At 39.3% G+C, this 24042-nt stretch overlaps 1 protein-coding gene across 6 annotated transcripts in view; it reads right to left on the bottom strand.

Moving 5' to 3' along the window:
- LOC103471835 (teneurin-3) overlaps positions 1–17245 on the bottom strand; it is a 190344-nt gene extending 173099 nt beyond the window's left edge. For 4 of the 6 annotated variants that reach the window (XM_008421051.2, XM_008421053.2, XM_008421054.2 and 1 more), the window contains exons 1-2: positions 16586–17244; positions 1200–1689 (exon numbers count right to left, since the gene is read on the bottom strand). In XM_008421051.2, the coding sequence (XP_008419273.1) occupies positions 1200–1470 (271 nt within the window). In that variant the 5' untranslated portion in view covers positions 1471–1689; positions 16586–17244. Of the gene's footprint in view, positions 1–1199; positions 1690–16585 lie in introns of all 6 variants that reach the window. The other 2 variants (XM_008421052.2, XM_008421055.2) reach the window with 1 other exon arrangement.
- Positions 17246–24042: the final 6797 nt, after the last annotated feature.

Below are 24042 nucleotides of genomic sequence, written 5' to 3'. Positions count from 1 at the left end.
TAAACCTATGTTCTATAAGGCCAAACTAAATGCATGTACATAGTTAAAAACAATATAAAATTGATTTAATTGTTGAATAATTATGCAAGTGACAAAAACCACAAAAAATATTTATCATGTTTTTATAATTTCATTTTTTTTAAATAAAGCAAGTATTCATAAAATATTATTGCATTAAGGAAAAAATGCTTTAGTTATTCTAATTTTTATTTTTTCTATGCTCTAAAATATTAAACAAGTAAAATTGTTTGTCTTTTATTTTTGTTATTCACACACATATAGGTGTGTGTACACGCAGCAACACGCGCGCACACGCACACACACACACACGCTGAATGAAATAAATATGCTCTTTAAATGTGGCATTTACCATGATGATCTAAGAAACAGATTCCAACTCTAAATGTCTACATTAAATTAAAAAATAAAAGCAGTTTTCTTCCCACAACTTCATCTTGATCCCATTAAATGTGAAACGGACACCAATTAGCACTGGGAAAACGTACGGGAGTAATGGATAGATTTTCTGATTGCAATCTTATGAGCCCAACGAGTGCCATAAAATAGAGTAAAGTGCTCAAACTTTTTAATTACACAATTTAAAGCAGCTTCCACCAGCCAATTAAAACCAAGTGTTACTTTTTAGGCACTGCTTTTATATTTTACCAAAGTCCAGAATGGTTGGAATGTTTTACAGGATCAGGGGAGCCCATTGGATCATGTTCTAAATGAGTTTTCTTCAAAAGTTTCAGAAAATAACACTTGATTATGCCTTAGTGACTTCCTTTAATTGTGTTTACCACAGTCTGGAGGACTTCGTGGGATATTGTGTTTTTTTTTCCACATCAATTTTGCATAGATAAAAAGAATAAAACTGTGAGATTTTTCATTTTGGTAAACAAACGTCAAAATCCCTGCATCCATGTTCATTTTCCTAATTAAGTCTCACACTAGTAAACAGCAGCAAATCAACAAGGATATGAAGATTTTGTTATTTATTGTATTTACTAAAGTAGAGAGAATGAAAGTTTCCACTTTTGTAAACTGAAGGAGTGTTTTTCCATCACTTCCACAATTAAGCACTTAAAAAGAAAAAAATGTTATTTAGACCTTATCTCATATTACTGTCAGGTAAATATGTACATCATATTTCACAAAAATATCTATAACATTTGACAAAAAACCCTGTTTTCACTAACCAGGCCTGGTGTATTCTGCTGTCTCCTTGTGGACCATCTCCTTGACTCTGCCTCCAAACAGCATCCGTGAGGGGTCATGGTCGAAGGCCTGCAGGGTCTCGCTGGAACTGTACGATTTCTGAGTGGGAACACGACAGGCTCCGTTGTCCCGGTCCGTGGAGGAAGCTGTGTAGCGCCGCTCCCGATCCTTGTCTCGCTCGCAGTCTCTGTCCCGCTCCCTCTGGCTCTTGGACAGCGAGCAGAAAGGCCGCTGCTCCCTCACCCTTTCCATGCTGCCGGCATGCTGGGCATCCAACTCCCTCCCTTTTGCTACTGACACTCTACTGAGGCGTTCACCACTGGATTATTTCACTTTCTTTCAGCTCCCCCTTCCTGCTCTCTCTGGGCTGTGATTCTCGTCCTGTGACTGATTTCCTCTCCAAATCCCTCCTCCTCACTTCTGAACCCCTGTCACTTTTCTTCAGTCCATTCGGCTGTCCACCTGCTGCACCTGGGAAAAAAAAAAAAAACGAGAGATGAGGAAAGGTAGCAAGGAGCTCCGATAACACTAATCCCACAGCTTCATCTTCAAAAGCACACACTTTTCTCGTTCTCACTGCCCCACCCCAACGCTCCCTCCACACCTCTGAAACTTCACCCGTGAACACTTGACTTCTACTCTTGAACAACTTCCTCTTTTTTGTGCTCGTTTCAGATGGTAAAAGTGGGTTTAGCTTCTGAAAGTTGATTAAAAACAGTCAAAAGACTTTTTGTCAATTTGTTCTTCTGGAAAAAATAAAACAATCTAAATTTACAACATACTAAAAATGATATTATAGCAAATATTTTCATTCTGTTTAGCAGTTTTCATTCAAATACACAGAGGAGCAACGATAAGGAGGGCGAAGACAAAGACTAATTAAAAATTAATAGCTCCTATATATATTTTGTTAGGCTGTGGCAGCTAAGTAAAAAAAAAAATATAGGAGCCGGTCCCTAAATTATTAAACCTTTTACTTATGGTGCTAAATATACCTGCACACAGCTACTTATTTTTTAAAGATCTGTCTTGAATTTCTGCTTCCACATCACTAAAATGGAGGTTAAATGCAAGTTTGTTTTTTATGGAATAGTCAGGGCTCTGAAAAGTCATAACGGAAACGTGTTTCCTGGAAAACTGCCACTGTTGGAGAGCAGCCGTTTCCACAGAAACCTTTATGCATTTGCAACAGAAATTATTCATCGTGAGCCCAAACAAACTGAAGAGTGAGGAGAAACTTCACCTGGATCTGTGGTGGAATTGAACCCAAAGAGAGAAGCGATGAGGAGTTAACTTTCTGTCGCAGAAGGATTTCATTTTTTGTTGTTTTACACAGGAAAGGTGAAAAAATTGTGGAGTCAGTCTTTCTCAAACTGTGTTTGAAAGAACTTCTGTTCAGTTTGGATCTTAACATCCAGTTTTGACCAAGAGACGATCAAAAATCTTCAAGTTCCTTCCTCCTCATTTTGCCCCTTTATTCTTTAGTGTTTCATATCAAACTTCATTCCCATTTTTCAAGCTACCAAATGGTACTACGTATGGGTTGCGGTTTAACCGCCAGGCAAATATTTTATACCACCTTTTACAACCAACTATATGATTATCTGTATAATTTTAATAACTTACTGTAAGGACATGTAGTTATATGACTCCAATAAATCTCATCTAGCAGCAGAAGGTCGTTGTGCTCATTTCAGTTGGATCAGATAAGCTCATAATCCTATGTATTTTTTACTTTCCTTTATAAAGTCGCTACATTAAGAAAATTCATATATAAATATATACAAAAATCGTACATGTTTAATGTCTCAAAGAAAATATAAAATTGATAAAGGGAAATAAAGAAACAGCCTGAGAACAGCTACCGAATCGAAATAAAAATACTTCGGTACGCAATTAAAACATTAGTTTTACAAGATGTTAAAAAGTGTTTCCCCCTTATGTTTATTTTTTAACGCAAGCATTATGTGTCAAACTAAACCGCGTTTAACATTTTATAAGGAAATATTCCTTTTAAAAATGATCAACACCAAAATATACGTCAATAAAAATCGTCAACAGTAAAAGCTTTTGCACACTACCTAAAGATCAGGAACTTAATGACGGTCAGTGTTTTAATTTTTAGCTTGCCAACCTCCCCGCGGCGCCATTTTCATTGCTTTACCAACAATGAGTGAAGTTTGTTTCATAATTTCCCTAAAGGAACATCTGAGTCGGGAAACGAAGCAATAAAGCACCTTCAACTCTCACTCTCACTACTGATTTATTTAAAATGCTAACGAGTTAGCAAACGCCACTAGCTGTAGCAAGCTAGCTTCTTCTCTTTCTGAGTAGTGTCGTTTCCTGTCGCGTCAAATTAACCGGTGCTTGGTCAGAAAATATTTCTCCTGTTTTATACAACTCGGTGGCCCTCAACCTTGCGCTACGTTATTTATTTTCGGAAAGACGTTTGCGTTTGAGAAAGTTTATTCGCCGTGGCTGATTGGTTCGCTCTGCGTAGTGGAGGCGAGCTGACGCAGAGCTGAGCTCCGTGTATCCAGGCAACGGCCAGTACGTGAGCTGCAGCCCTCAAAACACGACTGGAGCTACTGCATTATACTTACCTTAGATATCAGCTAATTCTGTGAAATTCAATCCAGTCCAAACCAGAATGTAAACCAACTGACCAGAGTCTTATTTGGTTTTTTGGCGGTTCAGCCATGTTTGCCTTCACACCTTTACAACTTCATATCGCAGGACGTGTGATGACGGGGTGATGTACTACTTACACCATGAAATTACCATATCGCGATAAAATGTATTTTCCCGGGATATATATATATATTTATATATATATGTGTGTGTGAAATTTGAAATTTGACTGAAAGCAGAATATCCCTAACCTCCCATGAAGTGCAACTGTAGCAAACAAAAAGAGTTTTGTAAAATTATAATGCTGTTTAATTCAAAAATCAATTATAAAAATCAATAATATTTATCATCATTCTATTCATCTGTTCGACATAAATTGTTTTTCCTTCACATAGAACGATGGATTATTGTACATTTAAGAAGACCATGTGTTTAAACTAATTCATTGAATTTGTTTTTAAACTATATTTTTTGAGACTAAGAGGAGCACCCATTGCTCGCACATTCAAATAAATAATGGAAAACCTATTTACAAAACAACTGACAGGTTTTCTTTTTTCTCTCTCTTTCTTTTAGTGTCCACAGAGGAAGGCCGCCCTGGGCAGGAAGCCATATTGCCCACCTCTTGAAGTCTATTAAAACTGAAGACATCTATTTTCAGAAAAGAGAAAATAAAAAGATTTATCAGTAAACAGGTTAACAAATTGAGTCGAACACACCAAGAAAAAAACTTCCTGATTTCAGGATCTTTTGTGTTTTTTGAATGGCCATCCTGGCCTTAGACAGAAGCTGCTTATATGTACAGGAGCATCTGATATATCAGTTATAATCTTCCAGCTGGTATAAATTTATAGATGACTTCCCAACTGTGCTCTGTGAATCAGGGGGATATGAATGTGACCAATCCCCTCCCAAAAAAAAAAAACGCATCTTGGAATGTGGAAGGGAGCTGTGGTGTGTCAGAAGTGTTTATTACCAGCCGTTTTCCACTGCCTCCTGACACACACTCACACACCACGAACTAAATTTCATTTCTCTCTTGGCTGAGCGGTAAGACTGGAGCATCAGACTCCATCTTTTCCCAAATGAGATCTACTTTGTTTCACATCAAGCATCAAAACATTTCAATGAAGCCAGGATAGTGTACCGTCACACTGAGAGATAGCGCCAGCCCCGGAGACTTCCCAAAACCTGGAGCAGTCACCGGTGCAGTGCAGGATGCAGGGATAATGAAAATTGTAAGCTCTTCCACACCTATTAAACTTCCTCCCCCACCTCCCAAAGTTGTCTGATATGATTCTGTTTCCCTGAAGGGCTGAGATGCAATCAGCGACAGACTCTCCTGTAACCCTTCCACTCAACTCTCCACACTGCACCCCAAGCAGTTGTTTTTAGATGCCACAGGCCATCTCAATCACATCTCATCACTTTCAGCAAATTGTACACACCCGTCCAGACGGGCAGATTAATGCATGGGATGAGTGCGTGCGGACACGCCCAGGAGCATCCCTGATTACGATCCTCGTCTTCTTTATGGACTTGTAAAGAGATTCGCTGTCTGAAGAACGGCTAATGCTACAAGTCTCACCCACTAAGCTGCACTCTGCACTATAGTAGGATTTAGATTTGCTTCCTAATCAGCTATAAGCCCTTGAGTGACCAGGCATGGCCCTGTATAAACATCCCTGTATGACTGAGGATGGGATCTATTCACAGCTACTTCAAGTGTCTTGCTTGTATGTAAACAGCATTGCAAGACACCTGAGAGGTGTTTGTGGTAGTCTAAATTATGTACAAAAGGTTCTAGACACTCTTGTTTGTGCTTCTGCAGTGGCAGTAAAGTCTGAACTTAAATAGACTGAATGTGCAGTGTCTCTTCCAAAAAAAGTCTGCATCCAACCTCTCAAAAGAAACAAAGGCAAGAAAGTGAAAATTTGCCTGCTTGCTTTTAAACAGAAACTGTAAGGCAGGCCTTTTCACTTTCTACCTTCCTACCTTTGATCATGCAGCTGAATCAGGACAGTCAGTCACCCGTGACCATTCAGTAGAGGAGTCGACAATGCAAAATTAGTGTCACACAGAGGTCCTCCTGCGAGCCACTGAGCCACGGAAGAAGACAATTCATGAGCTATGCGGCGCAGCTCTACACACATCTCAACAACTCCCCTGCCAGTCGAATACCGTCCCCCCGACACCTACTGCTGTCCTACACTTCTGCACTTCTTTGAAGCATAAACCATAAACCATCTGTACGATACAGTGAGGGGAAACGGCTCCAAGTCATTTGGCTCTTCAAGGCAGCTGGAGAGGTTTCAAGGGTCTGAGATTTACTTGTTTCATGTCTGACAACGAGTATTTTATTCATCAAAGATGTCCGAAAGGGAGTTTTATGCTTCTGATCTGGGATTTGAAAAGGATGACCAAAAGAGAACAAGCATTTTTTTTTTTTTATCTGATTTTGAATAACACATATGTTGGTTTACTGAAAATAAACTGAAGAAACTTGGGTAATCTCCACTTTATTCATCAAAACCTCTAAAAATATTGTTTTATGACACAGGCAACTTTGTCAGCAGCTCTACGTCAATTAGTCAACTCCTTAGAGCTGAAATAATTAATTAACCAATTAGTGAATTGACAGAAGATTTGTGTGCAATGTTTGGGATTCATTTAACGATAAATCCCACTTATTCTCTCAGCTTTTAACAGCAAGAGAAAATATGTTGACAAAATATAAAAAATTTTATTTATGTTTTCAATTCCTGTAAAAAGCAGGAATTAAAAGTAAAGATATACTCAGTGCGACAATTTTTAAGATAAAGAAAAGGTTTTGCATTATTCTCTGGCGAGACGTTCCCATATTCAATGATGATTGATGAAAAGCAAACAAGCCCACACACGGCTCCCTATTGATACATTTAAAGATGCATCAATCAGCCAGTAGTGGATTTTTTGATTGGCAGAGCTGAAAAATTAAGTAAATGATCCTCATACCTTCTAAGTGATTCAAAGCTGATGTATCCAACCATATTTTGTGTATAATGGCACCACCTAACATCACACAAGTCCGTGCTCTGCTTAAGCTAAATAAGGATCAGATAAGGAAAATATGTGTCTATGCATAAGATAATCAGTCAGTCTGGGGATTAGCAGATCTGACCTTAAAGAGGACCAGAAATCGGTCTAGAAAAGCCTGATCGGTGCATCTCTAGATTTGTGTCTGAATTGTTTTTAGTGCTAACGAAGCATTATTACTTTTCCAGTTAAACCCCTCAGCAGCCTTCTTGAAACTAAGCTCTGCCAACCTGAGCTTAGTAAAGTAATGTTGGGGTGCTGAGGTGGTGCAGGGACAAATCACAACCCACGTATGGAGGCGCCTTTGTTCTCGTAGTGGTAGTTGCAGGTTCAATTCCCGGCCAGGTGATATTTGCCGCATGTCTTCCACCTCTCTCATTACCCTCTTTCCTGTCAAACTACTTTCAAATAAAAGCCACTGGAGCCAACAAAACCCTTAAAAAATAATGTTGGAATACCCAAAACAGAAAATATGTTTATAGAGTAGCATCTAAACAAATGTTTACTAGTGGAAGCCAGAGTTTTGATAAGATCCAAAAATAGACAAATTATTTTTATTGTTTTGTCTGATACAATCTGATGAGGGTAAAACAATAAGTGTAGCAGCTGAAATCAAGCTGGCTTATGCTTGTTACTTTAGCACACAAAGCATTTTACAAAACCCGAGTCGTCACTGCTGACCGGACTGCTGAAATTGCAACTATTCACCAGGCTTTTTGCCCGGTAATTGTATTTCCACAGGGCGGCTTTGCATATCAGCTCAGATCTTCCTGTGTCTGACCTCTGTAAATAATCGTAATAAAGAGTGTACTTGTCCGCACTGGTGTGTCCCACCAAGACAATTCACCTGCCACCAAGTGGCCCGGCTGTTGCCCCTCACCCCCCCGCATCGTGTTGCTGGCTATTTGCTGGAGCACAGATCAGACAGCTCTCAGCCACGGGGAGTGGTGAGAGTGGTTGATGGAGCTTGTGGAGATCAGGGCTAGCTCGCTTTAACACAGCCAGCACCTCCAACAATAGCCGCCTCTGACAGCTTTGCATAATTCATCTTGTCGAGTCTCGCTCTCGCTCTCGCTCTCTCTCTCTTTCCTCCTTGACGCTGCTCTCTCCCTCTCCTCTTTCAGTTTATCTTCAGTCCCTTTTTCTGTGCCTCTCGGCGCTTGGAGAAGGAGTGAGGGAGAACCAAGGCAGTGTTCCATCAGATGCTGCCTGTTTCCCCCTGACACCAGTGATTCTGGAGACAGAGGAGAGTTTGTCTGCAGGATGATTCCCAGACTCTGTGAATCCTGGATGCCATCTGAACCACATTGTTTCCCTTCTTTATTGAGGTTCAATGCCAACATCCCAGGCTGCAAGAGAAATTTCTGAGCTGCTGTCTCAAATTAGAAAGAGAACACATTTCTTTTAGTATTTGAAGGAACTAGTTTAAATACTAACTGACTTTGCATGAAGCTACAACACATTCAGTATTTTTTTTTATATGGTCTTATAAATTACTGGTTAATTGAATTGGAAACATTGATGGAAATGATTTTTTTTTATTTAACATTTCTTAAAACTTTCACTCTGTCCTGACAGCATAACATGAGAGAGATAATCTGTGAAAACAGGTTGGTCAGAAACAACCAATCAGAGCCAGGAGGAGGGGTTTAGCACTGTCAGTCATGGTTGTGGATGCGCTACAGTTGTGCTAATGACGGGGAAACAGCTTACATGAAAACTATTTATCCATTCTCATAGGTGAACATGCCAACTAGTCTAAACTTTCACTATAGCCTACGTTGTGGGGAACGTAGGAGCTGTAGCCTAGCAGAGTGCAAGGATGTACATAAGTAACAGCTTAGACCCTCCTCTTGGCTCTGAAGAGGAGGGTCTAAGCTGGTGAATCTGGTGTATTTCTGCAGATAGCTGTAGGACCACAGGGAGAAGAAGAGCTTGATTTTTTTTGCATTATCTGTCTCGCACTGTCAGGAATAGTGACAGTTAAAAAAAATGTAGAAAACATATATTTTTTAAAAAGTTACCCACTGCATCTTTAAAATTAAGAAGAACAATAACATTTTGTAAAGTGCACCTTCGCGCAGAAGTGAAAGTGCCATTTGGTCATCAAATAAATTTTGTACCAGACATAAGGAAACAAAATGCAGAGTCTCAGAAAAGCTCCAGCAGCAACAAAGCAATCAGTGTTTATCCAGGTGTTTCTGAACTGTCACTGAACTTCACATAAAGGCACACAAATCTCTGTGAAGAATACAGGCAACAACTAATAACTAATGATGCAATATTATGGTTTGCATTATTAAAGTGGTCACCTGCTGTGACCGAAACTTTGGCACCTCATTTGCTTAAAGGGTTGAGACAAGACATACTCTTTCCCCCAATAAATTAGTTTTAGGCAGTTTTTGCTCCACTGGCCAAAGGCCGCTCGGATAAACCTGGAGTTTACAGCTATAGATGTAACTGAAAAAAATATTCACTGGGATGAAGTTTAATACCATAACACCAGTGTGTGTGTGTGGGTTAACATGTCACTCCAGCGTGTTACAGACTGATCACAGGTCTGTAATGACACATAGTCAAGTTTCTGTTATTCCATATTTCCTTTATTCTGCAGTCAGTGGGCGACAGAGTCGTTATGATGTGTAAAAAACCTGATTCAGATTTAGTTCCTGACTTGTATGAATGTCCCAATTGAAGAAATCAATCAATTTTTGGTTTCAAATCTGATACAGATGTGAATCAAACCAACACAGGAGAAAATGTTATTTTTTTTTATTTGTTTTGTTTTTGATTGCTAATTAAAAACAGCATAATGATTATTTGTCTCACTACTGGGAGCGATTGCTGCCCCACATTAAAAAATAGGTTTTATACATGGTTTTGTACCCAACATTGACCATGTGTCAATTCATGCCAGCCAAGAGAATCTGGTACGTGCTTTGAATAGCAAATTTTATAAGCTAAGAAATAAATAATATCCACCAGTAAGGGTGTGCTTACATTTATTTAGGTAGAATCAGGGATGTTAACATTCTAACTTTAGAATGGATTTACTAGGTAGTAAATTTGTATTAATCACACTTTACTGTAAAAAAAAATTAAAAAGATGAGAATCTTTACTCAAAATAAGAACTGCATATGAAATGGTTGTTTTCAATAAGATGTTCAAATTATTCAAATAAATTACTCAGTTTTATCTTTTCATTTTTTCTTTTGTTATTGCAATCTTAATTTTTTTTTCTGGAAATATGGTGAAGCAGTTTTACCAGTTTTATTCTACCAGGGGGTCACAGCTGGAAGAGTCCAATCCCAACCATGCAATGTGCAACATGTTAGATAAGTTTAAAAAATGGTTAGACTAAAACAAAAACCCAGAAATACATTTTGCTGGCTCCAAATTCCTCTGCAAATGTTTGGAGGGATGAGCTTACTGCACTCATGAGCGATGATGAAATCCTGCTCTGTGTTGGATTTCCTGTCTCTGAGTAAGATGGAGAATATTCACAACTGGAGTAAAGTGATGCAAATCTCTGATACAGTCACTTCAGATTATTCCACGCTTCTGGGACTCGAAGCTTCAGCCCTCATAGATGCGGCACATTTAAAAGATAAACAACACCACAGCAAGAGTGAAAAACAAATGATAAAAAAAGCAGAGCTGAACCCACATCGTTCTGCTTTTCTTCCTCTGTCTTGTCCCTCCCTGCTAAATCATAGCGGTCAACATCAAATTCTCACTATTTTATTGCTCCGCATTGTTGTGTGTGAATTAAATAATGAAAAAAATTGTATGTGCCAGTTCTAAGATAACATAATAAGCAACACAATAAGCTGCGCAGGGATGTTTACAAATCCCCCAAATAACTCTTCACCAGCAACTCATATGAGTTCTTCATTCACTGAATCTTTTAGTGGGGAGAAGAAAAAAGAAATAAATAATACGCAAGCAGAATCAAATTCAGTTTTTGAAATGTAATTGCTATGTGTGGACAAGTGGAATAAAAAAGGGGCTTTTTTAACGTTTCTTTTGCAGTGGCTGGATCCCAAATGGTAATAACAGGTTATTCAGTGAATTCATACATACAGGCAGCTGCGTTTATCTGTATCCAAGGCTACAGATATTGAACCCAGCTCTTATCAAAATAGGTGCTTCCTTCCATATCACACAACCAATTACGCTAGACAGTCTTAATTCATTGGGCCACAGCCTGACTGTGATATCAGCACAAACGCAACGCCTGCTTCACATATGGGATCTGAGGAAGTAATGCAGTTCATGTGCATTGGCTTTATTGAGAATCCTGCAAGACAGCATCAACAAATTGCCAGGTAATGCTTACTCGGAAAGAAACGGCTCCACGCTGTGTAAAACAAATTCAGCCGCGCAGACTTGTGGCAATTTACAGACAAAATCCATGATCGACCCATTGTTACGGAAATAAATTAAATTGTAGTAATACCGCGCCTACAATGTGATGACGGGAAAGAGCAATCTCAGTGCCACGGAGAGGCAGCGCAAGAATAAAAGCATTTATGTGCACAATAAATCTGGTAAACAAAGGAGGATGGATTTGACTGATTGAGAGGAAAATAAGGGAATCATTGATCAAATATTATTTATTCAGGGAAGAGTGCATTTTTAATTGCTAAATTCTCAATCAAATATCACTAAAGCTTGTGTCTAATCTGGAAATCTTCTGCCGGATTCTATTAAAAGAGCACTGAGACAAGCTGAAGATCAGGACTGGAGTTACATTAGAAATGCTGTGAGCATACAAACCTGGCTAGCAGATAAAAATTCAAATACGGAGAGCTATTCCAAAGTGCTGACACCGGGTGTCATTCAAATGCATCGCGCATGATTGTACCACAAACTAACCCTTCCTCCTTTAGAATATGCAGGGGCAGATGGAATATACACAGCAATCACAGCAGTCGCAGACAACAGACTGGCGGAAAACTTCAGTCATGACTACTGCAATGGGAATGCAATACTCCAGCGCTGCTGCAACTACGGGAAACTATAAAATCTGACCAAATAAAGACGCTGATGTACTGCTAAAAATACAAATTCACATAAATGGTCCAAAATAAATCAATATACTCTCTTCGGTGGTATGAAATTAGAGCAGGTACACACTGCAGACACAGAATGAAAACTCATATCGAGTGATGATTTTTTTTCTTTAAGCAATTGTGCCGCATAAACAATACAAAAAGAATCTAGATGGTTTTATTCTTCGCTTGTCAGCATTTTAGGGAGTATGTAGGTCATGATGGCACACTAAGAGAATACAGAAACACACTGCAGGCCTTATAAAAGAAACATCAATCTGAAAACTCATTGGATCGTAGAGGTTTCTCAACTTTCAGGGAAAAAACTTAGAAAGTCTGACCAGCAACGATTGGCCAGAGAGGGACTCCTGAATACACATCATACGCCTCTGGAAGTCAAAGATTGCTGACCTGTATACTATTACACTGTCTGCGAGGCTCCAGCTTTTACACTCTTCAGTCGACTGATATTCCATATTTTCTTTCTCTTCACCCTTCTGAGAAAATAAAAAAGCCACAGAGAATGTGTTTCTGACTGGCTTCACACGCTCCTACTCATCATCGCCCTTCGTCACCGATCAGACATCAGGCTTTCAGCATCACAGAGGCCGTGTCGACTGAATTATTGAGGCCATCAAGCGGCTTCATTGACAGGCTTTGCTCCCGCCCAGCTTCCCACTGGGCTGTCCAGGGGTCACAATAGACCAGACCTGAGGCCTTTGGCAGGCTGAAGCTACCCCTTTTTTCAGTGCTAACGCTGCTTTGTGAACATGCAGAAACACCAATGTGATGCAGAAATTATGTAAAACAAACAAAAGTGAACTGCAGATGGAAGAAAAGCATAAATAAAAAAGAAACTATTTTGAATATTTTGCCATTTCTAGACAACCAGGAACAGTGACCCCTGACACCCTTAAAATGTGGAACAGTTTGTGACTTCATATATAATTCCAGTTCTATTCACAAAAGCTGAACTTACACACTGCTCTGGGCAATTTTCACAAACAGAGGACATGATGAAATTCTATTTTATTCTCCCTATGACACAAGTAAGCGCATTTCTTTTTGGCTCTCCTCACCAAGCCTCAGCCTGGAACATGCAGCGAGAGGTTTTCTGTTTCAAAGTCAAGCCCACTGTCCAATCTTTCCGCCTGGTCCTGACCCAGAAAGCCCACTGGAGCCCGCTGAGCCATAAATGGTAATCTGTAGGCTACAACAGTGTGAGGTGGCGCTACATCCAGAACCGGACCAGCAGGATGGTGTCCTGTGGTTGGTGGCAGGTGGCTTTAATCCCAGCATGCTTTGGCCACAAAGACTCCAATCAACCCCCCAAAAAACAGAGCTGTCATGCTTGAATATCTGCTTTTCTTGATTTTAAGCAATCCAGCTGCAGAATGGCTCCCGCATCATCACAAACAATTACCACTTTAGTTGTTGAGCCTGCAAACGCCTACGCACGGCATCGCCACCAACACGACTGCACGCATGTGTGCGATAAGATGCAGGATCAGTTTATGTTATGAACAAAGCAATAAATCATGCTAGGCATTGCACAACAGCCATCAGACAGCCACAATAGCCATTGCCTTGAGAACACTCATCCGTCCTGTTCAATCAGAGCCCAATTTCTGATGTATCGCATCAACGTGGAACATTCATCTTTATGTGAAGAAAAATCCCCATTTATATTCTTAGCTGTCTCAAGTTTCTCTGTAGTGAATCTATCAACATATTTATGAATTGGGAAAGAAATAAATATGTTATACACAAAGCGGTTGTGCATAAAGCATATGCCATGTTTTTTATGGTGTTTTCTGCTTTCCTCGTGCAGCTATACAATGTAGTTAAGGAGCATGGTAATGCATCAAGTGCTGTCACTAAATATCCCTTCTCTAAGCACATTTCAAGAGCACACAATCCGCTCCCTTATAAAATCCAAGGGTGACTTTCAGCAATAATTTGGCAACTTGCACAAATCCCACACACCACCTTTTCCTTTCATGATGCTTTCTAAACAGGATAAACTTTGTTGCAGGTGGGCCATCACTGTGCTAAATTCAAGTAATCCTCTGACTGCAGGGCTTCCGAGCGGGAAACGACAGTCTATTCGCTGATGGGGGTTGCATCGGTTATGTTAAACTCAGTTATGTTAAACTCCAATCGACCTAAAGAATGCACTATGGCGTGCTATACATGCACTTTTCCACTATTCATCATGATGCTGCTCTGCTCTCGTGGGAGTGAAGGGAAAGTGCATCAAGAGACAGAAAAAGCAGGTGAAAGAGAGTACAACAGACAATAGCAAAGCAGGATTTGTGTTAATAGTAACAGATTAGAGGGCAGCAATTATGTAAAGTAAATATGACGTGGAAGCGATCCGTCGAGCCTGGGGAACTGGTGGTAGTTTGTCAGGCTGCATTAACCTTCACATGTTTGCTCCGACGTGCTGAAACAGGCGACGATGGTTGGCATATCAAATGTTTTAATCCCAGAGGTCATCTTGTGCCACTCTCAGCACCCGCAGGTAAAAAAAAAAAAAGTGAGATACTGTATGTGCAGGTCTGAGCACGGACTGTTCTTCCACATCACTCAGGTGATAGCAGGACGAGTCATCCTGACTGCTTTTCTATAAAATAAAAAAAACTGCGTAAAAGCCAGGATTCAACTTGGCATCATCAGACAGAATATTACATTCTCCACAGGAATAATGAAAAAGGAAATTATCGCAGAAATAAGCAATGTTGCGAACACAGTTCTTCTAATATTTCTGAATTAAGTATACAATTTTAAACTCAAAGCATGGATTAGAGAATCATCCACAGAACTTCCCGGAATTCTCCTAGGAAAATGAAGTCACCTGCTTCAGTTAGTTGACTGAAAGGCAGTGACGTTAAAAGCTGAGGAATTAGATTAAAGCCTCAATAAGAGGTCACAGCAGAAAATGTCTCCGTGCTCGATGCGTAGCCATCTGCCAGACTAAGGCGCTCTCCATAAATAGTGAACTCCAGCACGTTTTCTCTACAGCTGTGCTAAACGTGTTGACGGACAGAGAGCAACTGGCATCCTTCTGGATCCAGGTGTGTTTCTGAATGTGTCAACACAACGTGTGTCATTTATTAGTACTCTGGCAGCAGGAAAAGAGTCGTATAGGAGCCTGGTTGCTGTACATGGAGGCCAGTTCCAGTTATGATCAGTGCCTCCATACAGGAGATGCGACTGTCGTGCCCCTACAGGGAGCCAGAAGAGACAGATTGTTGTCTCTGGGAGTTTATTGGTTCTCATAAAACACTTGCCACATCTTCCTAAACTTATTTTTTCATCCTCGGAGAAGTACATGTCATGATTTGCAGGGAGGTTGGCGAGAACGGAGGAGCAACAAACCTTTCAGCAGGCATAATTCACCACACACGCCCCAAGTAGTGAAGCACTGCATTAGTTTATGATTCCAGTCGTTGTCAGACATGGAGCATAAAACACAAAGTGGCCTCAACTGCTGTAGTTCCTCAGTCACACTGGGGACAAAAGCCATAAATCAATTTAGCTGAACAGATATACTTGTCCTCCTGGGCCATCATGTGGACTCAGATGCATGTGTTTGGAGATTGTGTTCAGCCTGATCCATGCCAGAGTTCAATCAGATCAACATTTTTCTCCATGGTAGGCAGTCTGAGCACCATTCAATGTTTAAAACCACAAGATAAGGCGGAGTGACCAGAAATCTTAAGTATCTTGTGTAATTGCAATAAAAATCTTTAAGTTGAGAGAAAAGATCACAGTTGTTTCTTATACGGGAGACGTGGCCGAGTTTGACTCACTGATTAGGCTCATCTTAGACCTGAGCAGCTTTGGATCTCAAGATTTGAACCAGCAGACGGTTCATTTTAGGATTTTTCACCAGATCTTAAAGCTGAAAGCCCAAACTATGGACTGATAAATGTAAAAGTCAAATGCCTCTTAATTAAGAGTGAACTCAGTAGTTAAGTTGAATCTCGTACGAGACTGATTGATTTTTCTAACCACATTAAGTTTTTTTTTCTTCCTTTTTTCTTTTTTTTAAATGGGTCAGGTCAGGTTTAAAAAGTAAGAGAATATGATGAAGGTTGGTCTCATTCATCATTATTGACGGTTTAATTATGATACAAACCGTCAAATGACCATGTGTAATGTGTTTTCATTTTTTAATATTCCCACTCAATCTTTAAAATATGAAAATTTGACACCGCTTCTAAATCAAAGAGGCTGACCCTTACAAACTCTGCGTTTCATTATTAAACTTCATATCGCAAAGCAAACCCCAAACCGAAGCTGATCGGGAAATATCTTGTTCTCATTAAAACAGGATGACTTCCGCAGCTTAAAAAAATAAAATAAAATAAAAATCAAAGAACATAAATCTAATTCATATTTATCAGCGTGGAGATGGAAAATGGGACAGGGATCCCAGCAGGTTGCGGCTCTGCCTCTTGTCAAAGGATACGGAATATTACAGAACAGCAAATCCGGCATGTTTACAGCACAAATATATTGTGATATATATTTTTTTATTATTTATTGTTGTTTGGATTTGTAGAATGGTGTTAATATAGAATAATAAGGGAGCACTGACCTGTAAGGAGCTGCTGCGGGTCTGTCCGAGGCGCATAAACTTCCAGCGGTGCGCTTCGCTCCCAACTTGCAGGCAGCAGCGCGCACAATAAACCGCGTGTGCAATTTGGCAACGAGTTTATTCTTCTCTCTTCTGCACAAAAAAAGCACCTCTCAGTCCGGTTCCAGACGCGGAAACCGATGCGCACGTCTCGGAGCAACAGACTTGTGTCCAGCGCTGTGGACGTTGTGGCGACGAAGCGGAGAGCTTGAGCTGCCAGCGCCGACAGAAACGCGTTTCTGCTCCGAAATCTTCCCAGACCTCCGGGCGAATCAGCTCAGGCAGTAGTTCCAGCAATGCTTCTGTCCTCCCCCCTCAGGAGATAACACGGATATACATTTCCTGTCGCCAAGCAGCTGTGCAGGAAATTTAGAGGGGAGAAAAAAGGGTAGAAAAAAAATCCTTTCCTCACTCGGTAAGGATGCGGATGCGGATGCGGATGCTCGCCACCCGCTCCGCTGCGCTTTTGTCCGATATGCACTTGTCAGCTGGGAAGCTGCGCATCCCGTCCTCAGCCTCAGCCTCAGCCTGTTCTCTGCCTATCAGCACCGGCACAGGCCGTAAATACAGAGGAGGGTCAACTCTGACCTCCAGCCTGTGAGCAACAAGCAAACGGTGGCACCTGTAAACAACAGGAGGAGCTTCATTAAGAGAAAACTAACATCACGTCTCAACCCGAAAAATCCTTACATCCAAATTTACTTAAATGGAAAAAACATAAAATCTAACAGCAGATGTGGATTAACTGTGATCGGGCCACCTGGCTGCTCTCCCTCAGCATCCTCTCCTCCTCTTGTTTAGAGAAGCTGTTCATTAAGCTTACAGTTATACCTGTAAGGACTCCCAGCCTTTTAATTGGACAACTCTCAAACCTGCAGTTTCTTACCTTCAGTCAAACAAGGGGAAAGCCAGACTGATGTAAATAAATGTTATTTCTTAGCAGCAAACACGAGCAGCTAAAGGTTACCCAAGCTGTTAATTAAACTGTTAGATAAACAAGGAAGCCTGAGCCTCACTGTTCAAATTGAAATGTCGCTTCTGGGTAAAACTCGATTCATATTGTTTCAATCCACCATCTGTAGTGCATTGATCAGCTGTAGAATGGATACAGCACAAAATATGCAGTTTAACTCCATCAACCAGTCACTGAAGCCACGGCTGTCCTGGACTCTGGGTGCTTTCAAATCTTTGACATAGAAAGGAGTCCTGGTCCACTGCCTTGTTTTCTTCTGAGCTCCGTTGAAATCTTTATTTTCACTGTCGCCATATGCTTGCTACAATCAAACAAATATAATTTTAAAATGTATTTTAAAAACAGCAGTCACTGAACAAAGAATGATTAAAAGAAATGAACAAAATATTAGATTTTGAAACAAGTGAAATTAATTAAAGTAGAAATAAAATAAAGGTGAAAAACAACAAAATGAAAATAAAATAAACTTATATCTAATAAATTGGAATAGTTTTGAAAGATTCATTTATTTCACTAAGCAAAACACATTCTATAGATTAATTACACATGAGCGATTAAAACAAACAAATATCCTGTAACAAACTTTGAATTGCCTTGTTGCTGAACGTTCAGACACATTCCACAGATTTAAAAGTAAAATATCTGCCAAAAATGAGAAATTATTGCAAAACTTTCATATTTTTAACATAATTTAGACATATTCATCCATGCTTTTATTACTTTAAACTGAAGACCTGCTTATTATAAATAATTCTGCCACAGTCTTAATTATCATGTCTGCAGCTTGTCCAAAATCCTGCTGTGTCCTGAGCTCATCTCTCCAGCCGGAGCCGCTTTGCTTCGACTCCCCAGTTATTTCTCAGTTCATTTTAAGGTTCTGTTGATCATGGGTAAGTCCCTCCGTACAGCTGATTCCAGTCATTTCCTTCAAGAGCTCCCAGATCAACGGATAAACTTCTACCTGTCTGCAGACGATGTTTCGACTCAAAGAAGACAGAATCTTTTCAGTTGCTGGTCCACTTCTGAGGAAACACACTCCTTGATGTTAAATGGACTCTTTCCATCCCTGCCTTTAGTTCTAGGCTGAAATCTGACATTCCAAACTTTAGAAAGGATCAGACATGAAATGCTTTTAAGAAAATTTTTAATTGATAAAAATGTAACTGTTTATAATAATCATCCACTTGCTTTTGATGAAAAAATAAATAAATTAAATTAATTACTTAGGTTCCTCCTTTGTTGAACCATAATCAGTATCATATTCAAGAAAGTTGCTTTTGTAATAATCATAACCAATAATAAAACATTTATATGCATGACAAAGCACATGGCTAAAGCAGCATTTATCACTTTCACCATCCCAAAACTTATTTTTTGCTACATTTTTAGAGATAAAATAAACATATTCAGTAACATGTTACTCAATACAGCAGGTTTCTGAGGAAGGAATACAGTTTGATAAAGTATATTGTATAAAAAAAACAATAGATCTGGAATCAAAGGGTTAATTTGCCATTTTGTATTATCAGTAATAGTATTTTGTTGCCTTTTTATTTATTGTTAGTTTTCCTAAAAACAGTATAAAACCCTTTGTTCAGTATTTGAATGTATTATATAAATACTAATATTTAATTACTAATATACAAATAAACTGAACTGTATTCAGATGCTTCTTCATGTCTAGATTTTCCCTCCTTGTTTCTCACAGGAGCATTTAATAGCATGAGAGGAGGCCACTCCGATGCCCTAATGGGCCTCGGTTGATGATAATGCAGACAGACTTGAAGTTCTCCTGCACTTTGTAAAGTGTGAAAATTTCATCTTGATGAGCTTCAGCTGCAGAGATAAGTCCACACGCCTCCCAGCCATTCTCTGCCCTGGCCTAACACCAAGACGGCTCAGACGAAAACATACGGGACTCTATCTGATGGGCTTCAAATGATAGCATTTAGAGGATACTGCACAGAAAGCAGAGTTTCATTAATTACAAAAGCAACAGTCCGCTAATCCCACTAGAAAGGCATTTTGAGACCGAGTCGTTTTGGTTCTGAGGGAGAGAGAAGAGAGAAAGACTAACAATACCAATGGCAGATCACAGACCTTCAAACTATGGTCTGCAGGCTCCGCAGCTCAATAGGGGGCCAACTACTGCAGCTCTGACGGGGCATTTTTCCTTTAAATCCCCTTCCTGAATTTACCCCACGTCTGGCCACATGCAGAGATGAAGTTATCACTGAGGACAGCTTTTCTCCAAGCAAAATCAGCCCTACCCTCCGACGCTTGATTCCTCTGTTACACCCGCAGCACATCAAACACTCGCCTCCATCAAATGGCATTATCTGCATAAAAGCCAACTGCCCAACAATCTATCTCCACACTGCCATTCAGTCTTCAGTCAAGGGCATGCAATAAAGTAAGGACATGAAAAGGACCTGAATTCTTCGGCAGCCAATGGTCTTCTATTTTTCTTTTACTAGCAGACAAAATATGTCTCTGCTCACTAATATTTTTTGGGATCTATCCAAAGAGGCTGTAAGTTAGTTACTAAGCAACATATTCACATGCATTGTTCATGCAGATGTTATTTTACATCCATTTAGTTTCCATCCTTAGTGCAGCATTACTTCCTTCTCTCCTGTAAGACTTTCAGCAAGGCACACACACTCCATGTTGATGCAGTCAACTGTGCCCTCTATTGGAGGCCAGTCACTTCCAGCACTTGAATTCAAAGACGCGATGAAAGGAGTGTTTCAGGAATTTATACCTATAAAGTGAGTGAGACAGAGCGGGAACGATTCAATACTAAAAATGCTTTACACCAAACAAATAACCCCCAAACATGTTAAAGATTGATTACTTCCTAACAGGATGCTGTTTTATCAGTATGAACACAGTGCTCGATTAATGCGTCCTGCAGTCCAGTGCCTCTGGTAGACTTATAGATTAAAGTCGGGCCTAGCCTCTAAAATTAAATGTCAGAACATTCTGAGAACGTAGGACCCGGTTATTTGCTGCATTTGCTTCCCAGGTTGCTTTTGGCTCTTGGGGTGCGTGGCTGAATGCACAAAACATGAACCAGAAACTTCACCACTGAAGCCCAAGAGCATCGCATACATTAAAGAGTAAAACACTGCACCTTTCTACGACTCTGTGTGTTTTACATATGTACGGCATCAGCAGCGAAAACAGATGGGCCACACCATGGGGACAGAGAGACCTGTGGACTTTACAAAAAAAGCAGCATTGACAAATTATGCATCCACTCCGTTACTCACTCTGTGTATGCAGGAATTTTGTCCCCCAGGGGTCAGACAGCGAGCCTGATGTGTTCAGAGCTGTGCCTCGTCTTGTCCAATGTCTGTTAAAAAGCAAAAGCAACAATAGATGTGTGCAGTGCATTATATTTGCACCGTAAAGGCTATTGCCTTTTGTTAGTTGGGTATTGTGCTCAGCAAACTAAACGGACGTGTATAAAGGGATTGGACAGAACTTCTCTTTTCATGTGGAAATGAATCCCTTCGAAACGGACAAAACAGCTTTCACCCTTGGTTATACAGTGAGGATTTTAGGCATGCACCTTTTTTTTTTTTTGCTCTCACATCTGAGCAACAGAGGATAGAAAAATAACCGTTTCATGCACAAATACATATTTATGTCTAGCAATATAAACATTAAAAATTTGTTTACTTCAGTAAAGATGGAGTGTTGCATTTTGTCCAGATTTATGCAGAGGACACCGACAGTTAAGGCAGAATGGCGTTTAAAGGAGGACAGAGACGGATGCCTCACTGCCAGGTTTCCAAATCTCAGAGGACATTTTGAAACAAGTTGTAGGAACCTTGATTCTCTTCTCAGGTTGTTCTCTGAACCCGTCTATTGATCGGAACTGGTCAACGAAACACCACCGAGTCAGTGGAGGGAAAAACCCAAGAAAACAATTTAAGAGCAAACAACAGATTATTAAAAATCCATCAAAATCACAACTTTAGTTTTCTGTTATTTTAATAACCCTCAAGTTTGTGTGCATTTCTAGTGAGCACCTCCGTACACTTAAAGCTCTTGGGTTCTATAAATAAATATAATTTACTTTTAATTTAGTTGTAAAAAATACAAATAAAATAAAATTCACAACTAGTTAATCTTCAGTCTGACAGAAATGGACTTTGGGATTTTCAATTTGTGCTCGAAAATGGACTTACAGTAAAATGAAACAGCTTCTCCAGTACTGGTCAGGCTCAGTGTCATTCTGAATTTTAAAGATGGGTGAACAACCTCAAAGGAGAAGAAACCTGTGGCAAATCAAAGCAAGCGGTGGATACAGCGAAGCACGTTTAGTTAATTTGAAAAGCTTAAGCAGTAAGCAAGCAGAGAAAGCTCCAGAAATAAATCACATGTTCTTTTGCTTTGCACAAGGATTATGGAAGACAGAAAGTTGCAGACAGGCGTGCTAATTTAATTCCATCTTGTTTTTTTTGACAGAGAATGTCATGTCTCTGGGATTATTGTGGTAAAGGCATGTTGTTGTTCATTAACAGGAAGCATTCATCTTCATGTCACAATTTTACATTGTGATAAACTACTGAAATCCTTTCATTATCATTAGAAAGACTATATATATAAATATTATAATTTTGAGGACAAGAAAAGTTGACTGAAACCATTTTTTATCTGATACAATAAAAAATAATAAAAGTCAGTAATAATTTATTCAGAACTATTGCTGATTAAAATATGATTGAACTATAAGTACATCACGGCAAAAATATATTGTGGTATTTGGTTTGCACTGTTTTGAAAAGTTGCTCCTAAGCATAAGAGAAAAAAGAAATCACTTCCAGTTGACACATTTGTCCGAAACAGCAAGTACACTTTATACATTATATACATACGTTTTTTTATTTCTTATCTAAATATATAGGAGTTTTAATTCTGTTTTTCACCTTTTAAAATGGTGAGTAAAGATTGTTCTTACACAATTTGTCCCACTTTCGCGTCTCTTTCCCACAAAGACACACATAAAAGTTGCCTCAGAGGACATTCTGTCAGCTGGTTTGACACTGTCAGAGCTTCTTCTCTCAGTACTCACTTAAATGATGCAGTAGCAGTCAGACTGCAGTACATAGAAACAAAAATGGTTTAAGGTATGGAAAAAAAACATTATATTTTCCAAACAGACGAGTCATTACATATTACAATGTTGCATAATTCTTCTATTCTTTATATAATTGTTTCAGGTCAAGTCAGTTAAATGATGGTAAATCATCACAGGGATGTTTTTGCAAATGTATAGACTCAATGTGTGCCGCTTTTAGTTTACATAAAAATATTAACTATATCTAGGATTCTACTTTTTCGCAAACCCAAAGTATGCAGAGGTAGGTGCCTGCTGTATTTTTACCCTTCCATTTCACATAAAGTGTGTCAAGTGCATTTTAGCTGAGTCCAAGAAAATTTCAATACTGTCAACCAATATGTGAGTTTTACTGAAAAGTGTAGAAGCAAATAAACAGACAAGTTGAATTATTGTGTTTTATTTAGAATAAATTCAACATTTTATTCAAAATACAAAGTCCTGGTCTCACTGGAAATAAGCATGTATTTCTACAAATACAAACAAACAAATGATGCCAATTTAAGTCAAATTAATTGTGAAAACTGTTGAATTCTCTCATTGCTGTCACACATTTCCTTTGCTGGGTTTAACAGCTGTGTATCCATGACACTCTGCAGCACAGAAAAAAAATCAAGTTGAAGTTTACTTCTCGGGTAATAACTGCCTTTGGATTCTTGAAAGTGTTTGCTTCTCCCCCGAGTCTGTGGCTAATGCAGCCAATTCAAAGAGTTATCCACAGCCTCGCTTTTAAACACAAAAAATACCTCCCAGAGAGGAAGCAAGCTGCTCTCTAAGTAACTGCAAATAACTGCACCTCAGCCTCAAGTTTTTGGAGAGTAGAGGAAGATCTTAGCAGAAAATGCGGATAACAAGGGCACGTGGAAACAGAGGCCATTTTTTAATTGGTCCAGGGTTTGAAAACATACTCCACCAGGAAAGACACCTCCGGTTTGTTTTCCATCTTGGGTAAAAAAATAAAAATACTTGTTGGTTTTCAGCAGTAATTAGCCCGAAAACCTGAACTCCTGTAGAATTTGTTCAGTGTTCTTGCATTCGGTCTCCTCATGTTTGGGATATTGTGTGATCAATGTGCTGGTGAGATGGTGCTTAAAATCAAAATCACTAGTTTTATGTGCTTCAGATTTGTATCCTTAACCCTTATAATAGTTACATTACAAAGTAAAATGTTAAAACTGTTATCAGAAAAAAATGCTGCCTTAATTTGGTGTTTTTTTTTTTTTAAAGATCTTGTAATTAAAAAAATATATATATCTATATGCTTTCATATTTAAAGTCAAACACATTCAGTTCAATAATCTCTTATTATCCAAA

The sequence above is a fragment of the Poecilia reticulata genome, linkage group LG10 (assembly GCF_000633615.1).
Source record: "Poecilia reticulata strain Guanapo linkage group LG10, Guppy_female_1.0+MT, whole genome shotgun sequence".
NCBI lineage: Eukaryota > Metazoa > Chordata > Actinopteri > Cyprinodontiformes > Poeciliidae > Poecilia > Poecilia reticulata.
This window is presented reverse-complemented; position numbering and strand designations above follow the sequence as displayed.